This window comes from Bidens hawaiensis, unplaced genomic scaffold (assembly GCF_021521415.1).
Source record: "Bidens hawaiensis isolate Kalapana, Puna unplaced genomic scaffold, B.hawaiensis_p1.1 tig00039445_1, whole genome shotgun sequence".
In the NCBI taxonomy this organism is placed as follows: Eukaryota; Viridiplantae; Streptophyta; class Magnoliopsida; order Asterales; family Asteraceae; genus Bidens; species Bidens hawaiensis.
Window position 1 is genome coordinate 116,995 of NW_027496926.1, and position 19,708 is coordinate 136,702.

Consider the following 19,708-nt stretch of genomic DNA (forward strand, 5'->3'; position numbering starts at 1 on the left):
CATGTCAAATATGCGTTGTACATACTCATATCCATATCTTGATTTTTTTTCCTTTTTATGGATGTTTTAGAAAGGTTATTTTATGGTTGACTAGTTGTATGTTTAAAACTATTTAATGGTTCGTTGGTTTGGATATTTTATTATCGTCTTTCACTTTTGGTTTTAGGATGTATGTTGTGTTTGCTTGAATATTTTGATGTAGTACGGAACCCAAGCGGTTGTCCGAATCTGGAACACAAACAAAATAAATTGTTATTTTGGATAAATACAATTAATACAATTTAAATCGATTTGTTCGATTTTAACCGAAACCGAACCGAATTGAATCGGATCGATTACGGTTATGTTAGCCCCAATCTGAATTTGGTTAGGTTCGATTTTCATTTAAGAGTAAAAAATCTCCAAACCAAACAAATCAAATAAATCAATAACCGAACCGATGAACACCCCTATCATCGATCAGTAAAACTCAAGCATTGTCGGTCCCGAACGTTGAGGCGGTGAGTCTATGTGAATTTGGTTAGTTTCCGTCACATTCGTTATGATAGCAGAACTAAACTAAAAAACATTTGGCATTTGGTTGGTTCCCATTATGTTCTAAATGGTAGTTGAACTAAAAAAAAAACAAAAATTAGGGACCGATTTGGTACCGTCAAATGGCCAATAGGACACTTGCAGGCACCAAACTTTCTATCTACTATTATAATAAACAAAAATCATTGTTGTGTCACATGGCACCTAATTGTCCCAATTTTTGCCAAGTGGCATCATTATGTTCAACTTCAAAGTCATAACTATCTAATGAAAACAATTAATAAATATTTTAAACATTCCATATTAATGATTTATCTATAGTTTTATAGCAGTAAATAAAGTAAAAAAAATACAAATAAAAGAACGTACTTGAAACTCATTTATAGTTGTATGTTTTTAATTTATAAGTGACCGATGTTACGATTCGTCTTTACTCTGAACAATACGAAATTGGCTCATCTCATCTGATTATTTTTTACTATTAATTATATATGATAAACTTTTTTATATATATTGATAACTTTTGCTAAAGTGACATAATTTTGGCACACAAGAAGAATAATAGATTAATGATGGTGCATATCAGTACTTTTTCTTTCAGATCTAATAATTATGTGTATTTTTTTTTCACATGTTAACTAATAGTGAAATTCATTGTGTTTATTCATTATTACAAACTTGAAGTTTTTTTTTCAAAAAGAGTGTTGTGTATAAAAGTATTTACCAAAATAGTGTTATTTGAAAAATAATTACCAAAATGGTGTTTTTAGAATAAATTGTATCTTTTACACTCCTAATCTAATTGGTTAACCTATATTATTCATAAATAAAGTATATTTTGAAAGTAAAAAAAAAATACACACTAACAAAAGCATGTTGCGTTTTAGTATTTTTAAAAAGAACAAATATGTTTTATATTTTTACCAAATAAAATTGTATATTTAGTATATATTTTAATTTGTTTTTTTTTTTGAAATTTTAATAAAGCATTATATGAAAGCTTTAAAAAAGATATATTTTATTGAAAAAACATATGCTATCTAATAAAATTAGAGGGCGAGAAAACCAAGTTTGAGAAACAAAGTCAAAACAAAACTATTTGGTAATTATTTTTAAAGCAACACCATTTTGGTAAATAATTTTACTCACAACACTCTTTTGAGAAAAAAAACTTCATAAACTTGTATCAACTAGAGTTTCAGACCAAGCTGATATAGAAAATGAGTTGTTTTGATCCCTAAAATATAGTGGTGTCATGGTGAGTTTTGTTTCCTTGATGATATGTTTATATCCATTTATATTCATGAAGTAAAATTCATATCTTTTTGGAAGAGTGTTCTGATGGTGATGACATTGTGTTGTCTGTTATAAGCACAACACTCATTTTTTGTATTTCAAATCTTGCAAGTTAAAGCTATAAAGCAAACTTGACTATTATAAATGATAAGAAAATGGTTGTAACTATGGGTGTTGCAAACCAAATTTATACAAAATCATTGTAAGAAGTAAGATCATGAGCAAGGTGTTCGAAATACTAATTTGTTTCTTTTAAGTTGGTTGTTTATTATTATGATTTGTTTGTGTTATATCTTCTATACAAGAATCTCAAAATTGTTTGATATATGAGAGGAATGATAGTTTTGTTTGCAATGAGATACTTATTTGTTATGAATAAAACATTTGCAGCAGTTTTTCTACTATGATTTATGTAATAAGCCACAACAAGTTCCATTTGAAACAGACCAGTTTTAGTATGGCTTGGAGTATTTCGGGCAAGTTCAACTTGTATTCAACCCTTTAAGTAAACGAGTTTTGCTACTTGCGTTCTCTTATAGCTGGCAAAATGGACAGGTCGTGTCAGTCGGTACAACACATAAGAACCGGTTAGTTGGTACAAGTTAGGATCAAAACTGGTTATTTTAAGAAAACTATTATTTTTTGTTCATAATATGTTTTCTTTACACTTTTTTTATATTTTTACAAACAAATATAAAACTCACTATAATTTTTTAGTTTCTTGTGTGTTGTTAGAGTTGAGTAAAATGTGTCAAGATCATCTAAAATTAAAAGTTTAGTAAGATGACATATTTGAAACCGAAAAAAAACTGTGATAAAATGCCTATAGCTTTATTATTATTACACTTTATTTGCCGATATTACCAAATTTGAAGTTGCTCTTGCTTCTAATTTATAACCTAAGGCATGAAGTAGAAAAAAAAAAGACATGAAGTAAGCCACATATGTTTATTTTTTGTTAGTTATGGATGGTTAATAATTTAATATCATTAAACTCTCAATTTGAATCATTTGATAATTTTTTTACCGATAGAAACTCTTGCAACTGTTAGTTCAGTAGCAAGGTATGTTGAAACTAACATAACAATATACTTAGAAGCATTTGTTTACATTTTCAGCTCTTGTGACTGAGTTTTGATGTGTTTTTTGTATATGATTATTACAATTTGAATAACTAGAATCATATAATAAAATAATGAATGGGATTTTATTTTTCAAACCCGTGTAACACACGGGTTTATAACCTAATTTAGTATATAGTAATAATAATAATTAGTTGTATTATCAGTTTGATTAAAGACTGTTTCAAGTTACAAACTTGGATGTATGACTTTATCTTTTTCCTATTTTGCTACAACTACCCTTTCTTTTACTGTATTATTTACCTAAATTTAATATTTCGTTTTGAAACGCCAGATAAATCTGTTTACACTTTACATGCCCTGGGGTTGGAGCTCCGGTGTCACAAGAAAAGTTTCTAAAACATTCAAAGATTTTAGGTTCAAGTCATAAATTTTACCGTTCAATAAAAAAGTTTGTTTACAAATAAAAAGAGCTTACAGTGCCAAGGCTTTATATTTGCACCAGTGCAGCTGAATCAGCTGTTTTGAGGTTCGCTCATTATCAAGTCTAAACTCAAAATCTACCTATACTATTAAAGCAAAACATCTTTTACATATGCCATTTAACTAGGCTATCCACATATGATGTCAAGTATATAATTTTATAAATAAATTATTCACCTAATAAACAATTTAATTTTAAGCATTAAGTTATTAACTCATAAGTTGAAAAAGTTTCAAAATAAATGGTTATAATCACATTTATTGACTAATAAAGGCAATTAATTGACTTCATTGTTATTTTTAAAAATTTTGAGACTTTGTTATTATTATTATTTATTTATTTTTTGGATTTTGGGAAATTATTTATAAATGTTTGGACTGGATGTATGGATATTTGGATTGAAATGGTAGTTTAAGTCACGAGTTTTGGGTTTTGATGTTGCTTTTTTAAATGTTTTAATAAAAATTATAATTGTTATATTCATATTCATAGCATTCTTTATGTTGTGTACTTATATGTTTTATAATTTTAATAAAAATAATTTTTATAACACACAACTTATGTATACAACATCTACATGTTTACGTTTTGTAGCTTATAACATATAACTTTAGTTGATGATGAAGTTTTAAATAATATGTTTTTTTGTTTCATAGTATAAGTTAGAAATATGTTTTAAATTATCATTTTTCTCCGTTTGTCTTTGTATGTTAGATTCTTTCAATTAAAATAACAATGTGATACCTTATATTAATAATGTTAGATTATATGGCGTTTTCAATTCATTAAAATATATAACACACACGCGCACACGCGCGCACACACACACACACACATATATAAATATATACACATATATATACGAAGTTTTATATGTTTCCATCTGTGTATAACACGGGATCTAACCTAGTTAATTTAATAAAACAAGCTCAAACCCACATTTCATGCCTTGAACTTGATTACGCTTGTAAGCTTAAACAAAGTATACGATTACAATATATCATTTACCCATGTAACATAATAGATTTACATAATATATATATATATATATATATATATATAAGATAAAATACAATAATCCTTTATCGTACATTACGTACGCGACACTTCTAACTGTTGATTTTCAGAAACCCAAAATCACAATTACACTAATCCTCTCATCGGCAAACTCAGCTCCGTTTCTGAACAAACCCGCACCCAATCATTATGCGTGCTCCGCCTCATCTCCAAAAACGTCCCCAAAAGCCGCCCTTTAATCGCTGACGCCGGCGCCATCAACAATTTGAAATTGGAGCCAATTGATCGGTTAATATTTGAAATCGATTCAATCAATTATCAATTTGAAGCTTCAATCGATCAATTTTGAGTTCTGGATAATGGGTTTTTGACATTGAACGTTTAAAATTCGAACTTATTAGTAGAACTTATTAATAGAATGTATTAGCAGAACGTATTAGAAGAATGTATTAGCAGAACGTATTAGGGTTTGAGGTTTTATTTGCAGGTAACGAACATTTTTAGGGTAATACAACTCAATTAGTTTGATATCGACCTGCAAATTAGTTTAATACCGATCGACGGTTGAATTATATTGATATGGATGGACGCTCCATGAATCAATTGATGAATTTTGAAGAACAGGGATTTGGGGGATTGAAGAATAGATTTGGGGAGTATAGTTGGACGTTCTGGACGGAAATACCCTTTTGATAACTGGCGTATCGTGGTGGGGAGACTTGCAAACTCAAACTCAACATGTAAGGTTAACTTGATTGTGGCTACAAGTTGCAAACTCAACATGTAAGGTTAACTTGATTGTGGCTACAAGTTGCAAACTCAACATCTTATGTATATGTGCATTGCCATTAGGTATGCATTTTACATGACAAAGTCAAAAGTTTCACAACGCAGGCCTTAGCCAACCATCACAGCCCACTGTAAATACACCACATGCTTCACTGCCTCTTAAAAAAGCTGAGCATCCAAAACTTTGAAAACCTCTTATGAAACAACCTTTCTCACAAATTTTCATAGCAGAGGGCTCAGGCAACAATAGAGAACCAAATGGAACCTAGTCCAACAGAGCCATAAACAACCACCATCCCCCGTTGTGCTTCCAACCTGCCACCCACCTCGATGCAGCGGTGCTTATATGAAGATTAACAAAGCCCATCAAGTTACAATGCAGAACCTAAAATTAATCTATATCAAATTTTGACAAAACTAATGAAAACAAAGAAAGAAAGAACAAAAGCTCGTTAAGAGATACAATCACCAATAGGCTCAGATATATAATTAATCATCATAGCCTTTATCATCCAAACCGACTAAAATGCGCCGTGCGCGGCTGCAATAAACGGCCAGAAAAAACATCACAAAAATTCTCCATCAAATTTAGATGATGAATATAAATCTGAAAAAGCATCAGCAGCAGTTCCTGAGCACATGAAAAAAAACATGAGATTGGTCTAAAATAGAGAAAGTAAGTCCATAAAACTAAAAGATATTTAATGTCACTTTGCAATGAGAGCTTAACCCCCTGTTTTTCTTATGCATAAAATCTTTGTAGTCATTGAATAAATTGAAGAAAGAAGTATAGATGAGATTGAAATCTTCAATGTTAAGCTATAGGAAAAAAATTGTTTACTAATAGAAGAACTTGACAGATTCATATGTAAACCACTGTACCTTTAAATACCAGCCCGACAACCGTAAATAACAATAAATCTGATGTGCTAAATCGGAAATCAAAACGAAGAAAACCATATCAACAATCAAAACGTTGGTAAGGAATAGATTTACAAATAGGCTCAGACACGTCGTCATAGCCTTTATCAACCAAACCGGCCCATGCCACCACCACTCTACCGATAAATGACAGAAGAGGACAGTCCCTCAAAAACCTGAACTTTTAACAGCCACCGGTCACATAGGGTTTTAAATTCGAATCCGACAACGAGGGCAAATGGAACCAAACGATCGGTGGTGTGCATGACCACAACGACTACAAAATGGAAGCAGCTAAACAATGTTTCAGGCGACAACCATGCTCAACAACCTTAAGTTAGACAGCCACCGCCATCTAGGGTAATGGAACAAAACGACCACCACCATAGCCATCTCCACCGTCGCCTAGGGTTTTGAATTTCCGGAGATGAAGGCGGTGGGCGGTGGCGACTGAAAAACATAAAGGAAGGTAAGAAAAAGGTGGTGATTACGTGGGGAGGATCAACACGTGGAAATCTGAAGTCACAAGTCAATGTACAATAACAATAGCATGGAGTATAAGAAACACTACACACAACACTTATAAACCAGGCTGTACAACTGCTGATGCACAAATTTAGTTGTAAATGTATATATATATATATATATATATATATATATATATATATATATATAAATGAAAACCCAAAAATCCTATGTGTCGTGATGTGGTCGCTCCCCCCTTTTATAGAAGCCACCAGATTACTTGATTTTTAAATTGAGGTCTCTCATTGATTTAACCCAAATTCATATATATGGGTCTTACCAAAACCAAATAGCTCTTAAAAGGGTTATAACATCACATTAAATTAAAAATTAATCTTACTAATTATTTGATATGAAAATACTATAAAATAGGGATATACTAAAATTTAATATCCAATTTAAAAAGAAAAAAATATTATTTATAATTAATAAACAATTTTATAGTAAAAAACATAAGCGGGTCATAGGTCACTAAATCCAGATAGCTTTTAAACGAGTTATAACATATCATTTATTTATGAAACCTTTTCATCATCAAATCCTAAGTATATTATTAATTTTCTTACAATAAAGAAAATTAAAATCCAAAAAATAAATATTAAAAAACGAAAAATGTAAAACAACCATTCTCTCAAGCCATCAGATTGCTTTATTTGTAAATGAAGGCTTCTCACATATTTGACCCGAATTCACGGGTAAAGGTCTCACCAAACCCAGATAGCTTTTAAACGGGCTATAACATCTCATTATATTAAAAATTAATCTCATCAAATATTTAATATGAAAATCCTATAAAATAAGGATATACTAAAAATTAATATCCTATTTTATTAAAAAAAAGATATTATATATAATTAAGAAACAATTTTATAATAAAGAAAATAAACGGGTAATAGGTATCACCGAACCCAGATAGCTTTTAAACTAGATTATAATATATCATTTATTTATGAAACTATTTTATCATCAAACCTCAAGTATATTAATTATTAATTTTCTTACAATAAATAAAATTAAAATCCAAATATATATATATATATATATATATATATATATATTAGAAACGAATAATGTAAAACAACCCTCGTAACACGAGGGATAAAATCTAGTTACATATAAAAAAACATTAAAAAGAACCAAAGAAAACAATAAATATCAGCATTTACTTACTTTCCCACAATCAAACACCCATCATTCATATTTTCTTACATAGAAATATGTAGCATTTGTTGATAATTAGTCAGTCACCACAACACCTACAATTTATCTTGCCATCATACTCACTACCAATCAAAGACTGTATTAGTATTTACCGCTAACTCTATATCATCTACGTTGCTCTTTTCCCTTCCATTGCATCTTTCTTTCTCCTACATTTCGCGCATAACATGGGCCCCACAGATAAATCATCATTTGGCGCCTCGTTCCCTTGACAGACCGCACATCTAAAGTTTCCCGAACTAGAGTTTAAAGCCAAATCTTTTCCCAGCCTGCAATTAATACAAAACATGTACACACATATTTCTTCCGATTGTTATATATGTATACTCAATAACTAATGGCAACATTTGCTGGACTAATTTGGATTCAAATCCAAAGAGGAAGTCGGTTCGAAAAGGACTAGGATAAATCCAAAAAGACTAGTTTAAAAGTTTGAATTTCAAATTAAAGTAGTTATGTTTATCTGGCTTGTTTATTTAATTAAGTTGTTATAAATAGGTTAAGATTTATGTTTGGTATAAATATTAAAGCTTTTATAGCGAGTGAGTTTTATGATTATTAGAAAAGTGTCATAAAAGGATTGCTTACAAATCTCGTATGTGGACTGAATACCATTGTTCCGGGCTTTCAATATTAAACACAAATAGTTAATAATTCATGATAAAAGTTGACCACTAATGTACCTTTCAGCAAGCATTGCAGACCCCTCTTCAAACAACTCCTCTACAGCCCCAACAACTGGAAGCGTATTTGATTCTTTATTCAAAGAGTTATGAAACCTCTTTCCCGGAATGAGTGACGCCAGCAGATTCTGTTTCTTTTTAGGTATTTGAGATATTACGGGTGGATACCCGTACGGAATAATATCAACCACCACACACGTTGTGTCGTCTTTTAGTCCACGTGACCTAAGAGCCTCCTGAACAGGATTAAAACAGCGAATTCAAATCCTAAATCTTAAAATTAAGTTAGTGTAAGATAATTATGTTTCATTCGTTGAATAACATTAACACCTTGACAACAAGCTTTGCAGCAAGATCTGCAGGCAATCCACGACAACACTGAGCCGCCATGTCAGATGATAACGCATCCCAAATACCATCCGAAGCAATAATTAGTCTCCCACCGGAATTTGGAAGCTACATGAACAAGTAAAACGCAACGATTAAAATACATTAACTATACGGGTGTAAACAAGCCAAGCTGCTCGCGAGCTACTCGAGATCAACTCATGAAAAGCTCGTATTGAGCCAAGCTTAAACAAGCTAGAGCCTAAGCCTGCAGAGCTGGCTCGTGAGCCTAAAGGAGCCTATTATCTGTACAGATTTTATATAATTCATTAAATGATATTTATAAAATAATTATTACTAATATAAACATGATAGTGATAACTAAATTTAAAATAGTATGTTTTATTTAAAAGGTATAACTACAAATTTGTATGAAAATAATTATAACTATATAAGTAGAATAACAAATAATACACGTGCCAAGCTCAAGCTTTGGTAGCAGCTCATGAGCCGAGTTTGAACTTCACATATATTTAAATACTAATTATTATATATAAAAAATAAGTTTAAAACTATAACTATCAATTTATATAAAAACAATCATAAATATATAAAAATTTAATTAATAAATAATAAATGAAACATGCTCAAGCTTTAATGATTGTTCATGAGCCGAGCTCGAGCTCTCAAAACGAGCCGATTCCATGTAAAGCTTGTGTAAGTTAAATGAGCCGTGCTCAACCTTTAATAATTGCTCATAAGCCAAGCTTGAGCTCTATAAATAGAGCTCAAAACAAGGCAAGTTCATGTCAAGCGTGTATAATTTAAACGAAAGGAGGTCAAGTGATAAGAATCATGTTCTAGTTTCTAGTCTAAATGACATTTGTCTACTTTGGGAGGGAGTCAAGTGCAGCTTATGTACTATAAATAGATATCAATAACTCCTTAGGAGACAGGGAGAGTATTATTCAGTTGTTAGGCTCTTTGAGAGGACATAGCCCGGGGAACACTTCGGTGTTAGTCTATCGAGTTTGTAAGATCCGATAGGATCATCTTCTTAATATCAATTCTAGTTTCAGTTTATGATACTTCATTCAATTTCACCTTCCATTGCCATTAATCAGAATCGGATATCCATCATTGGTCCGACCTGCCCTACCTCTGTTCTTTTCAGTTCGATTTCAGTTTATGTCACTCAATGGCCACTGCTCTGGATTCAAAATTGGATGTTCACAAAATCAGGATGCATACGCTTCAGGTTACACTCGTTGATTTCAAAGCATGTCTAAAGGTTGTGAACGAGGCTTGTGCGGAACAACAAGAATTCCAGAAGTCTGTTCTCAATTGGATGCTCCATCAGGATTCGAGGTCTAATTCCAGATCCATTTCTCATTTTCCAACTTCGTCATCAGGTTCTATTTCTCCACCTCCATCTCTATTAACACAATTGGAGGCGATGGCGACGACGAACAGATCTGACGAACGCTATGAGAAATCGCTGCTGCACAATGGTGGCTCCAAATCTAGGTCGGATAATGCTAATTGGGCCTGATCAACTACTGAAAACGCACTTGTCCATGGCCACTCAACAACCAAATTGATGTCAGATACAGATCAATTGAAGGCACTCATATACCGATTTGAAGAAATTTCAGCCGACAAAGGCCATTTGATGATGAAAAGTCATTCAGATTCAAGCTTTGCAGGCTCTAATTATACATTGGCGGCTTCAATTGTGCAATTTCAGTCTCCAGGTGCACAAATTGTTGACCTCCAATCAAAATCTCATGAAATTGGAGTGATATCGGGTGGTTTCCAGAGAAAATTGAGCTTCGGGACTGTGGTGGGCCAAGGTATAGAGCAGAAACCGACAGTGGACCTGAATTCTCCAGATCTAGGCTCATTAGGTGGAAGACTTCCTTCAAGCGCTCCGTTTCTATCTTCCTCCTTATCTTCTGCGCACGTTCCTTCCAAAAACATGGAGTAACTATCAGATCTGGAAATCTTTCCTGGTGTTTCGGTCAAAATTGTTGAAGGAGTGTCGCATGTTGTTACTGCTCAAGCGAGTCATTTTTCGGCCCCAATTGCGTTGGTCCAAGACGGTAATTCGGGGTATATTGCAGAAGAAGATGTACTCACAACTGAGGATTGGGATTACTCAACTTTTTTAGCCCATGTCATAGCATGACAACAGCGTCCTACTTCTGCATACCTTGCAAAACATTTGTTGGTTGGCTATATGGATGTTGCGCGATTGCACTTCGTTGCAATAGTGCGGACAGCTGGGAACACCACTGCTATGACAAAGGCGTGATGGTTCAAACTTGGAGATCAACGCCTTGGTTGGAAAGGAGGAACAGTACCCTTGATCTTTTGTTCAATCGTCTCACTTTCCAAACTGCATACAGTCATGATTGTTGGTGTCTTCAGGTGGATTTTTCAGCTTTTGATCGATCCGAGTCATTCCTGGGTGGTGCATGGGCAGGGTCGCACACCTGAAAAACGCTTTATGGGAATCCTCCGCTTGGTTACCGAGTCAGTTGTTCGTTCCTAGTCTTGAGGGCAAGACTGTTTTGATGGGGGGAGTAATGATAGGAATCATGTTCTAGTTGCTAGTCTAAATGACATTTGTCTACTTTGGGAGGGGAGTGAAGTGCAACTTATGTACAATAAATAGATATCAAAAACTCCTTAGGAGACAGGGAGAATATTATTCAGTTGTTAGGCTCTTTGCTTGGCATTGAGAGAGGGCATAGCCCCGGGAACACTTCGGTGCTAGTCTATCGAGTCTGTAAGATCCGACAGGATCATCTTCTTTATATCAATCCTAGTTTCAGTTTATGATACTTCATTCAATTTAACTTCCATTCCCGTTAATCAGAATTGGATATCCATCATCAAGCCTATTGAGCTCGGGCTCAGCTCCAGCATGTCTCAAAATTGTTAACACACCTATTTAATATCATCAAAACATATAAAAAACAATATCATGCACTATTTCCAACCTTCACTTGCTTAACGTGTGGTATCGGAACAATAAACTCGCCAACATCTGTATCACCAATGGATCTCGAGAGGCACAGCCCGCCAGGCCAACAACGAAGTGGACCAACCTATAATATTACATTCACAAAGTTACAATATTTATTTATTTATTATTTTTTTTTTTGCAAAAAGTTTAAATTTGAAATTGGGTTTTTAATTATTTTACCGCATTCCCTCCAAAGATATTAAGACGTCCTACTTCACCGCCACTTGCGGTTACACGTTCCCGTTCTTCAACATTCTCTTCAAGCCGATGGTCAACTGTGAGTAATGATACCACACCCGTTTGTGTGTCTAATATGCACCGTGAATCTCCAACAGATGCAACGGTTATAGTCCATTCGTCAATCACAACAAACGTAACGGTTGTACCAGATGTTTCACCTAAAATTCTTGAGAAGTAAATAAATCCTAGAACTGATGGTTAATTTTCAAAACCAAGATATGAGCAATAAAAGGGTATAATCAGTTACCTTTCTGTTGAAATTCAATGTCAGTTTTTACAAACCCTGCAACCAATGCACGAGGAAGCGTATGAAGCCATTCTTCACGGTCACATCCTTGAGGTATTGCACTTAAAATGTTGTTTAATAAATTTTCCTTCGCAAAATATGGCAGCTGATATACCATTATGCCCATCAAATATCTACCAAAACAAGTGAGACACATATATGAAACTCGGTTACTATTTAGTGTATTTGTTCCGATTTGCCCTGAGTTTAACAATTATGACACTTGGTTATTATTTAGTGAATTTTGTTTGCTCACTAGCCTCCTACTTCAAGTTAATTGAAAAAAAAAATGACACTTATTAGTAATCAAGATACATATATGTTTAATTTGTCTTGAAATTGGAACACCTAACGAATGTTAAGTAACCTTAAAGGAAGAAACTTAACAGAACATTTAAGAAACTTGGCTACTAACTAATTGAACCACAACGGCTTATAAACTAATAGCTGATATATCTTATGTATAGAATAGATTGTGTTTGTATTAGAATATGATTCATTCCCTATAATAGAAGAGGATCCATGTATATAAATTTGGAGATGACTTCAACAAAATCATCGAGCATTATGTATTCGATACATATGATAGATCAGCTATTATAAACAAATAAAACGAAAGATCTAGAACGTTCTATATATACCGCGAAAACCGAGAAGGACGTTGATGGATCCCCTGAAACTCTGTGGCAATCAGGCTTAATTAAGAAATAATCCTCCCCTTTCTTTGCAAGGCCCGACTGTCCATAATTAACGGTCGGTTTTTGGACATTTCCATGCCTAAGCTCCTGGCCGATGAGCGTCCCGAGAGGTACAAGAGGAGGCATTGTTTTCATCTTCAAAGTTTGGTTTTCAGTCATTTGAAACTCATAACGACTCCTTATCTTCAAAATATCACGGATCAGATTATCAAAATCCAGCAGCAATAGCAATAGCAATAGCAATAGCATGCATATATAAGTATTCATAGAAACGGCTTGCAAATTTGAACTGCCGAATGCAAGTTAAGCTATTGATTTTCATAATGATTCTCAGTCTGATAGCCCTAAATCATTTTCAAAATTACATATCCAGCAACAATAACAAGAGTCATCATGCATACAAACAAACAAACAAGCATACGATACATGCGAAATTACAAACAAACAATTAACAGGTGAACAGAAAACTTACAAACAAACAATTAGATCTAAAGCAGCATTGGATTGGATGACTGCTGCCAATTTGATCGATTGAAACAAACCCTAGAGTAGACACACACAGAAACAACGCAAATGTGTTCCACCAAACCAAACCCAACTCAACTCAACTCAACTCAACTCAACTCAACTCAACTCAAACTCTTTCTATTATTATTGTTATTAATTATACCTCATTTTATAAATAATAATCCAGCCTGTCATTTTTATTCATTTACTGTATTAAACTTGTGATCAAACTATTAACGTATGCATTTTACTTTTTTGTCTTTATAAAATTCCTATTATTATATCTTTATATAATCAATATCTATAATGTATAATAAATAAAAAAATTTAATTACCACATGTCATCACCCCTCTCTCATATTAAATACACTAGGTTAGTGACCTGTGTAATGCACAGGTCGAAAAAAATAAATTTAAATAATAGTAAAAAACAAATTAGATATTGGTTGGAGTAACACGAACCTTCTTGTTAACCACTTTTTGTGACACGTCATATCTGAATACGAAATAAAAGTTAACGGATAGAAAATGTATTTAACGTAAGACTATATTAGAGATAGGAACTTATAGTGTTTGTTATATGATAGATGGACTTTGGAGAAGTTAGAGTGACCTTATATTAGGTTAGTAAAATATACGAATCAAGAATTGCACATTACTGAACATTTGATTAATTAAAACTGAATATATATTAAGAAAAGTTGCTTATAATGATTGGTTGTAGACATATTTTGAAAAGGTTACTGTGATGAGACTACAAAGAACTAATGATATAAAAATTTATTAGTGGTGTTAACAGGATGGAGAATATAACAAACTGATATAATGAACTTGTAATATAACAAGTAAAAAAAACATAACAAAATAATTAGAAATATAGTTATTAAACTTTAAAATTAAAGGCAAAACCAAAAAAAAAAAAAAACAAAAAAAAGTTATAAAGCACTTACCCCAATGGCATCTTGCCAAGTGGACCAATCACGGTTCATCGTCACCAAAGTTTTCATTTATATGTATTAGTAATTAGAACAAACAAAATAATATTAGCCAACGAACCACCTAAGCGTCCTATATATAATGAATAAACTATGAACACAAAATTTAAATGCATAAGCTTAAATATGACACCATCATAACAACTAAAGTGTTCCATAAAATAAATTGCAAACCAGAGGTAATACATGAATCAAATTACATTAAATAAAGGTAATTATAACTTTATTTCACAACTTTCTAAATACCTCCTTGTATACCACATTTTTAATTGTATTGCCAACATTACCGTCCTTGTCAAAGATTAATAGTTTAAGTTCATCTCTGCTTTTCACTCGAGATAATGCTACATATACTTGACCATGCGAAACAACTGGCTCCTTAAAAAACAAACCCACTCTGGATAGTGAATGTCCTTGACTCTTATTTATCGTCATTGCAAAGCATACGACCAGTGGAAATTGCCTTTGTTGAAACTTAAAAGGAATTTTTTTGTCAGTAGGTGTGAGTGACGTCCTATGTATGAAAACCGGCTCCCCAATGTTAGTTCCAGATATAATTTGAGCTTTTATAACACGATTTCTTAGTGACATTACTTGAAGTCTATTTCCATTGCATAACCAACCTTTCTGATCAAGATTTCTTAAAAGCATAACCGGAACCCCAACCTTTAACACCAATTTATGATCGGCAAACCAGATATTTTTAGGCCGTTTAGAATATCAGGTGAGTACAATGATTCATCAAAATTTTTCATTAAGATACTCCTCCTGGCATATACTATCTAAACTTAAATATTCCTTTCATTACCTAGAAATATCGATAGCAACCGATCATTGATCTCTTGAACAACTTCATTAGTAGGTGCAAGTAGTGCTCTCTTTTCAAAGAAATTTGGTTGCCTATAGTTTGATAGAACAGAAGGGTAAACAAAGTTAATAAGATCAGAACCAGGATCCAACGAATCTTTAATGAGAAGATCATCAGGTATTTCAATAACTGCTTCCCCATCATTGGTTCCACCAACTTTTCCTTCACCTAAATCCAGCAACCATTGAGCAAACAACTTGGTTTGTTCCATATTATAAGAGGAATCACTGACTAATTGCAACCTCATATTTTTAGTAAGTCTTAAGACTTTGCATTCTGACCATGTGTAGGACGAACTTAAGGAAGAATTAACTATGTCTTGTTTACTTCCGTTTTGAACAACTGGTAAAATTTGCCTGAAATCACCTCCAAAAGCAATTACTTTACTATCAAACGGCAATGTATTACAGTTCAGTACGTCTTTTAGAGTCCTATCTAGTGCTTCAAATGCACGATTATGAATCATTGGTGTCTCATCCCATATTATTAATCTTGCTTCACTTACAAGTTGGGCATAATCGGTTCCTGGCTTTATAGTACAAGAGAGTCTTCATTCAGGTTTATCGGGATATGAAATCTAGAGTGTGCCGTCCTACCTCCTGTCAATAACAAAGATGCAATTCCGCTAGAAGCAACATATAACACAAACTGACCTGTTAATTTTATGCTTGCGGATAATCTCTTCCATATAAATGTTTTTCCAGTTCCACCGTAAGCATAAACAAAAAAAAACACCTCCTTTATTTATTTCAACTTCTTTCGTTATTACATCTTTGTTCTTCAGCCAATGAAACAAAAATATTATCATACTCGTTTTGAAGATCTTGTGGTTCATAATTAAGCTCTCATTGATCAAAAGATTGTTAGAGGTAGATATAGAATGCTCATCAGGGAAAGGAATGGTTTCAAAGTTTCGAAATGTTAAATAGTAATAGCTTTTATAGCTTTTCAATCTCATGCAACGTCAAGGTTTTTATTTGTTCTTCAGTAAGTGATAAATCTTTAGAAGAAAAACAAAAAATTATTACTTAAGTGTTAAATCTATATATAAATTCTATTATACAAAAATTTCTTTCTTAGCCACGCTGGAAGTGATCAACATGGAACCTGAAACCTCACATCAAGCCAGCCTTTAACCAAATCTCAAATCTTTTTTAAATAAACCTTGCTTACCAAATCCATGGAGGACTAATTCCGATCCATTATTACATACACGCCAAAAAAAAAGGTGGCGAGTCTTTTGATGTGAAGCTTCTTTAGAAGCTAATTTGATTTGTTGAAATTTGTATATAAATATGTAAGTGCACCTTTATCAATCATTTAATGAAAATCAACAAAAACTTTATAAAAACTTATTATTAAAATTTCCATTATGTTAATCAATAAAATTTTTGTTATGTATATCAATGAACTTCCCCGTGTTCAATCTATTTAAGTAACATAAATAATCATTCCTGCTATCCATATCCATATATGTAAGTATAAACGAACTTCCGTTTTCAATCTAGTTGATATCCATATCCATACATATATATAAGGAACATTAATAATCATTCTTACCGAGCAACATGTATCTTTACTCTGCAACATAAATAATCACCCTTACAATTTCTTTTGTAGCCATGCTCGAAGTGATCGACAAGGAACCCGGAATTACCATCACGCCACCCTTTAACCCAAAACATGTATCTATAAATTATATTATACAAAAATGCAAAGAAATTAAATTGTTTAACCAACTTAACTAACCTGTAGACTTTAAAGCATGTTGTTGACTGTAAAGAATACCATCAGACAAAATTTCCAAACTTTTTTCCCAAACAAAATCGGGTCTGGATAGACAGTGAGACGCTAACATCATGGCAAATAAATTTCTTAGATAATCGCCTGAATCGGAATTACTTGCTTCTTTAATTGCTTAATATACTCCATGTCATCATCTAAAAGGCCATGCTCATAGCAAGCATCTCTAATTGTAGGTAATACCACGTCATTTACCATGCGAATGTCCTCAAATGACGTTGGACCTTTGATTTTGTTTAGTAGAATTCTTAGAAAATACGCTTCACCAAGTGCCAAAGACACTGAGTGAATTCTACCAATGGAGAACCCAACTTTTCTTTGTTCCAGCATTTGCCCTTTCTTCCATACAAACTAAGAGGGAAATTCAATAGAATTAAGTTCTTTTACCTCATCATAATTTTGATTACACTCCATCCAAGACGTAAACATTGTGGAAGCCACCGTATCTTTTTCAAGGATATCTTCAACATCACCCAGACCATAAAAAACTTGTTGCTTATCAGGAAGATGGAAAGGAAGTCTCATAACGGAAGGGTATCTGTAATGAATATCATATGAAAAAAATCCTCCCTACTGCCTCACATGCTGAAAGATATATAAAATCATAGTACTCTTTTATTTCATCCACTCCTTCATCTTGATCATCTTCGTTACTATTTTTTTACAATGGTAACTGTTGTTATGTCCGGACCTTTGTTAATATATTTAAACAAACATTTAATTAATCCACTCTGATTGCACCATTCCACATTAATATGTCCCTGATGTTTTCTTAAAAGCTTTTGGTTATACGGAACAACACTTCGGTAATCCAACTTTACATCAGACTTGACAATAAAATTTCCGAAATCTCTTCTTCTGTATTGTGGAAAACCCTTTGGTCAACACAAGTTTCATCACGAAACTTCTTTGGAAATTTTGTTGAGCACCTTTTTATTGACCATACATGAACATTTCATATTATCAGCACCACATGGACCATGGATCATAAAATCGCTTACAAGTGTGTATAATTCAGGGTCTTCATTCTTGTCCGGAATCTTAGTGCAAATAAGCGAGTCAATATGTTCAACTGTTAGAAACTTATTTTCTGGATGCATAAATAAGCATATATGCGCATGAGGCAACCCTCTTTTTTGAAACTCCACCGTATAAACAACTACATATAATTAGGAGAAAATAAGTATGCTTATTGTTAAATAAACATAATATGACATTAACATACATACATACACATATATATGTGTGTGTACATATATATATATATATATTACAATGAAAATATTTTAATAAAAAAAATGTAACATACCTGCATGAACTTTCCGAGCAATTCTTTTTCTTTCAAGTTTTTAATCAGTGCATATAACTTGATTTTAAACAATCTACATAATATATCAGGCCTGTCTTCGGACTTAAACGTCATGTCTTTAAGAAACCTTTTCACTTCTGCCCAATTTAGATTACATGTAAAAGTTATGAAAAAATCACGGTATCCAAACCACTTATAGAGAGACATCACATCTAAATAGTTCTACATCATGTATCGAATACCACCGGTAAAAGATGACGGTGTATAACACGTTTTTCAAACATTTGAAACATCTTTATTTGCTTTGTTTTTAATATTTCTTAGTTTCTTAAATGTCTCACATCTTAGAACCTTCTGCTCTCTTCAAATGAAATAGAGCCGCTCACTTTCGATCATCGTACAATCATCAACTAACTATTGTTGGAACAACCACCTTCCATATAGAGTAGTAGAAAATTCATTATCCCTGTCTTGAATTTGGTAGGCAAAATATTGTCTCAACGTTACTTTTTTTTCGTTTGGCATCAGAATCTTCATCAACCCCCCAGTGAAGAATGTTGACTGTATAATTATCTTCTCCACACACACACACACACACTAGATTTTATCCCCCGTATTACGGGGGTTGTTTTACATTATTCATTTTTAATATTTATATATGTATATTTGGATTTTAATTTTATTTATTGTAAGAAAGTTGATAATTAATATACTTGAGGTTTGATGATAAAATGGTTTCACAAATAAATGATATGTTATAATCCGGTTTAAAAGCTATCTGGATTTGGTGATACCCATTACCCGTTTATTTTCTTTATTATAAATTTTTTTCTTAATTATAAATAATATCTTTTTTTTAAATAAAATTGGACATTAATTTTTAGTATATCCCTATTTTATAGGATTTTCATGTCAAATATTTGATGATATTAATTTTTAATATAATGAGATGTTATAACTCGTTTAAGAGCTCTCTGGGTTCGGTGAGACCTTTACCCGTGAATTCGGGTCAAATGCTTGAGAAGCCTTCATTTACAAATAAAGCAATCTGATGGCTTGAGAGAACGATTATTTTACATTTTTTGTTTTTTA

General features: G+C 32.6%; 1 protein-coding gene and 1 pseudogene across 2 annotated transcripts; both read right to left on the reverse strand.

Moving 5' to 3' along the window:
- Positions 1-7,819: 7,819 nt before the first annotated feature.
- Positions 7,820-13,295, reverse strand: LOC143591185 (putative protein phosphatase 2C 5; annotated as a pseudogene). Its single transcript, XR_013145612.1, has 7 exons — positions 13,078-13,295; positions 12,398-12,570; positions 12,091-12,308; positions 11,885-11,992; positions 8,883-9,008; positions 8,553-8,788; positions 7,820-8,138 (listed from the first exon to the last, which is right to left on the reverse strand). The product of XR_013145612.1 is annotated as a putative protein phosphatase 2C 5 (transcript).
- A 2,129-nt stretch (positions 13,296-15,424) lies between these two features.
- On the reverse strand, positions 15,425-15,970 carry LOC143591184 (uncharacterized). Its single transcript, XM_077071473.1, has one exon. It carries the CDS (start codon positions 15,968-15,970, stop codon positions 15,425-15,427), a length of 546 nt encoding a protein of 181 aa, XP_076927588.1.
- Between the last annotated feature and the right edge of the window lie 3,738 nt (positions 15,971-19,708).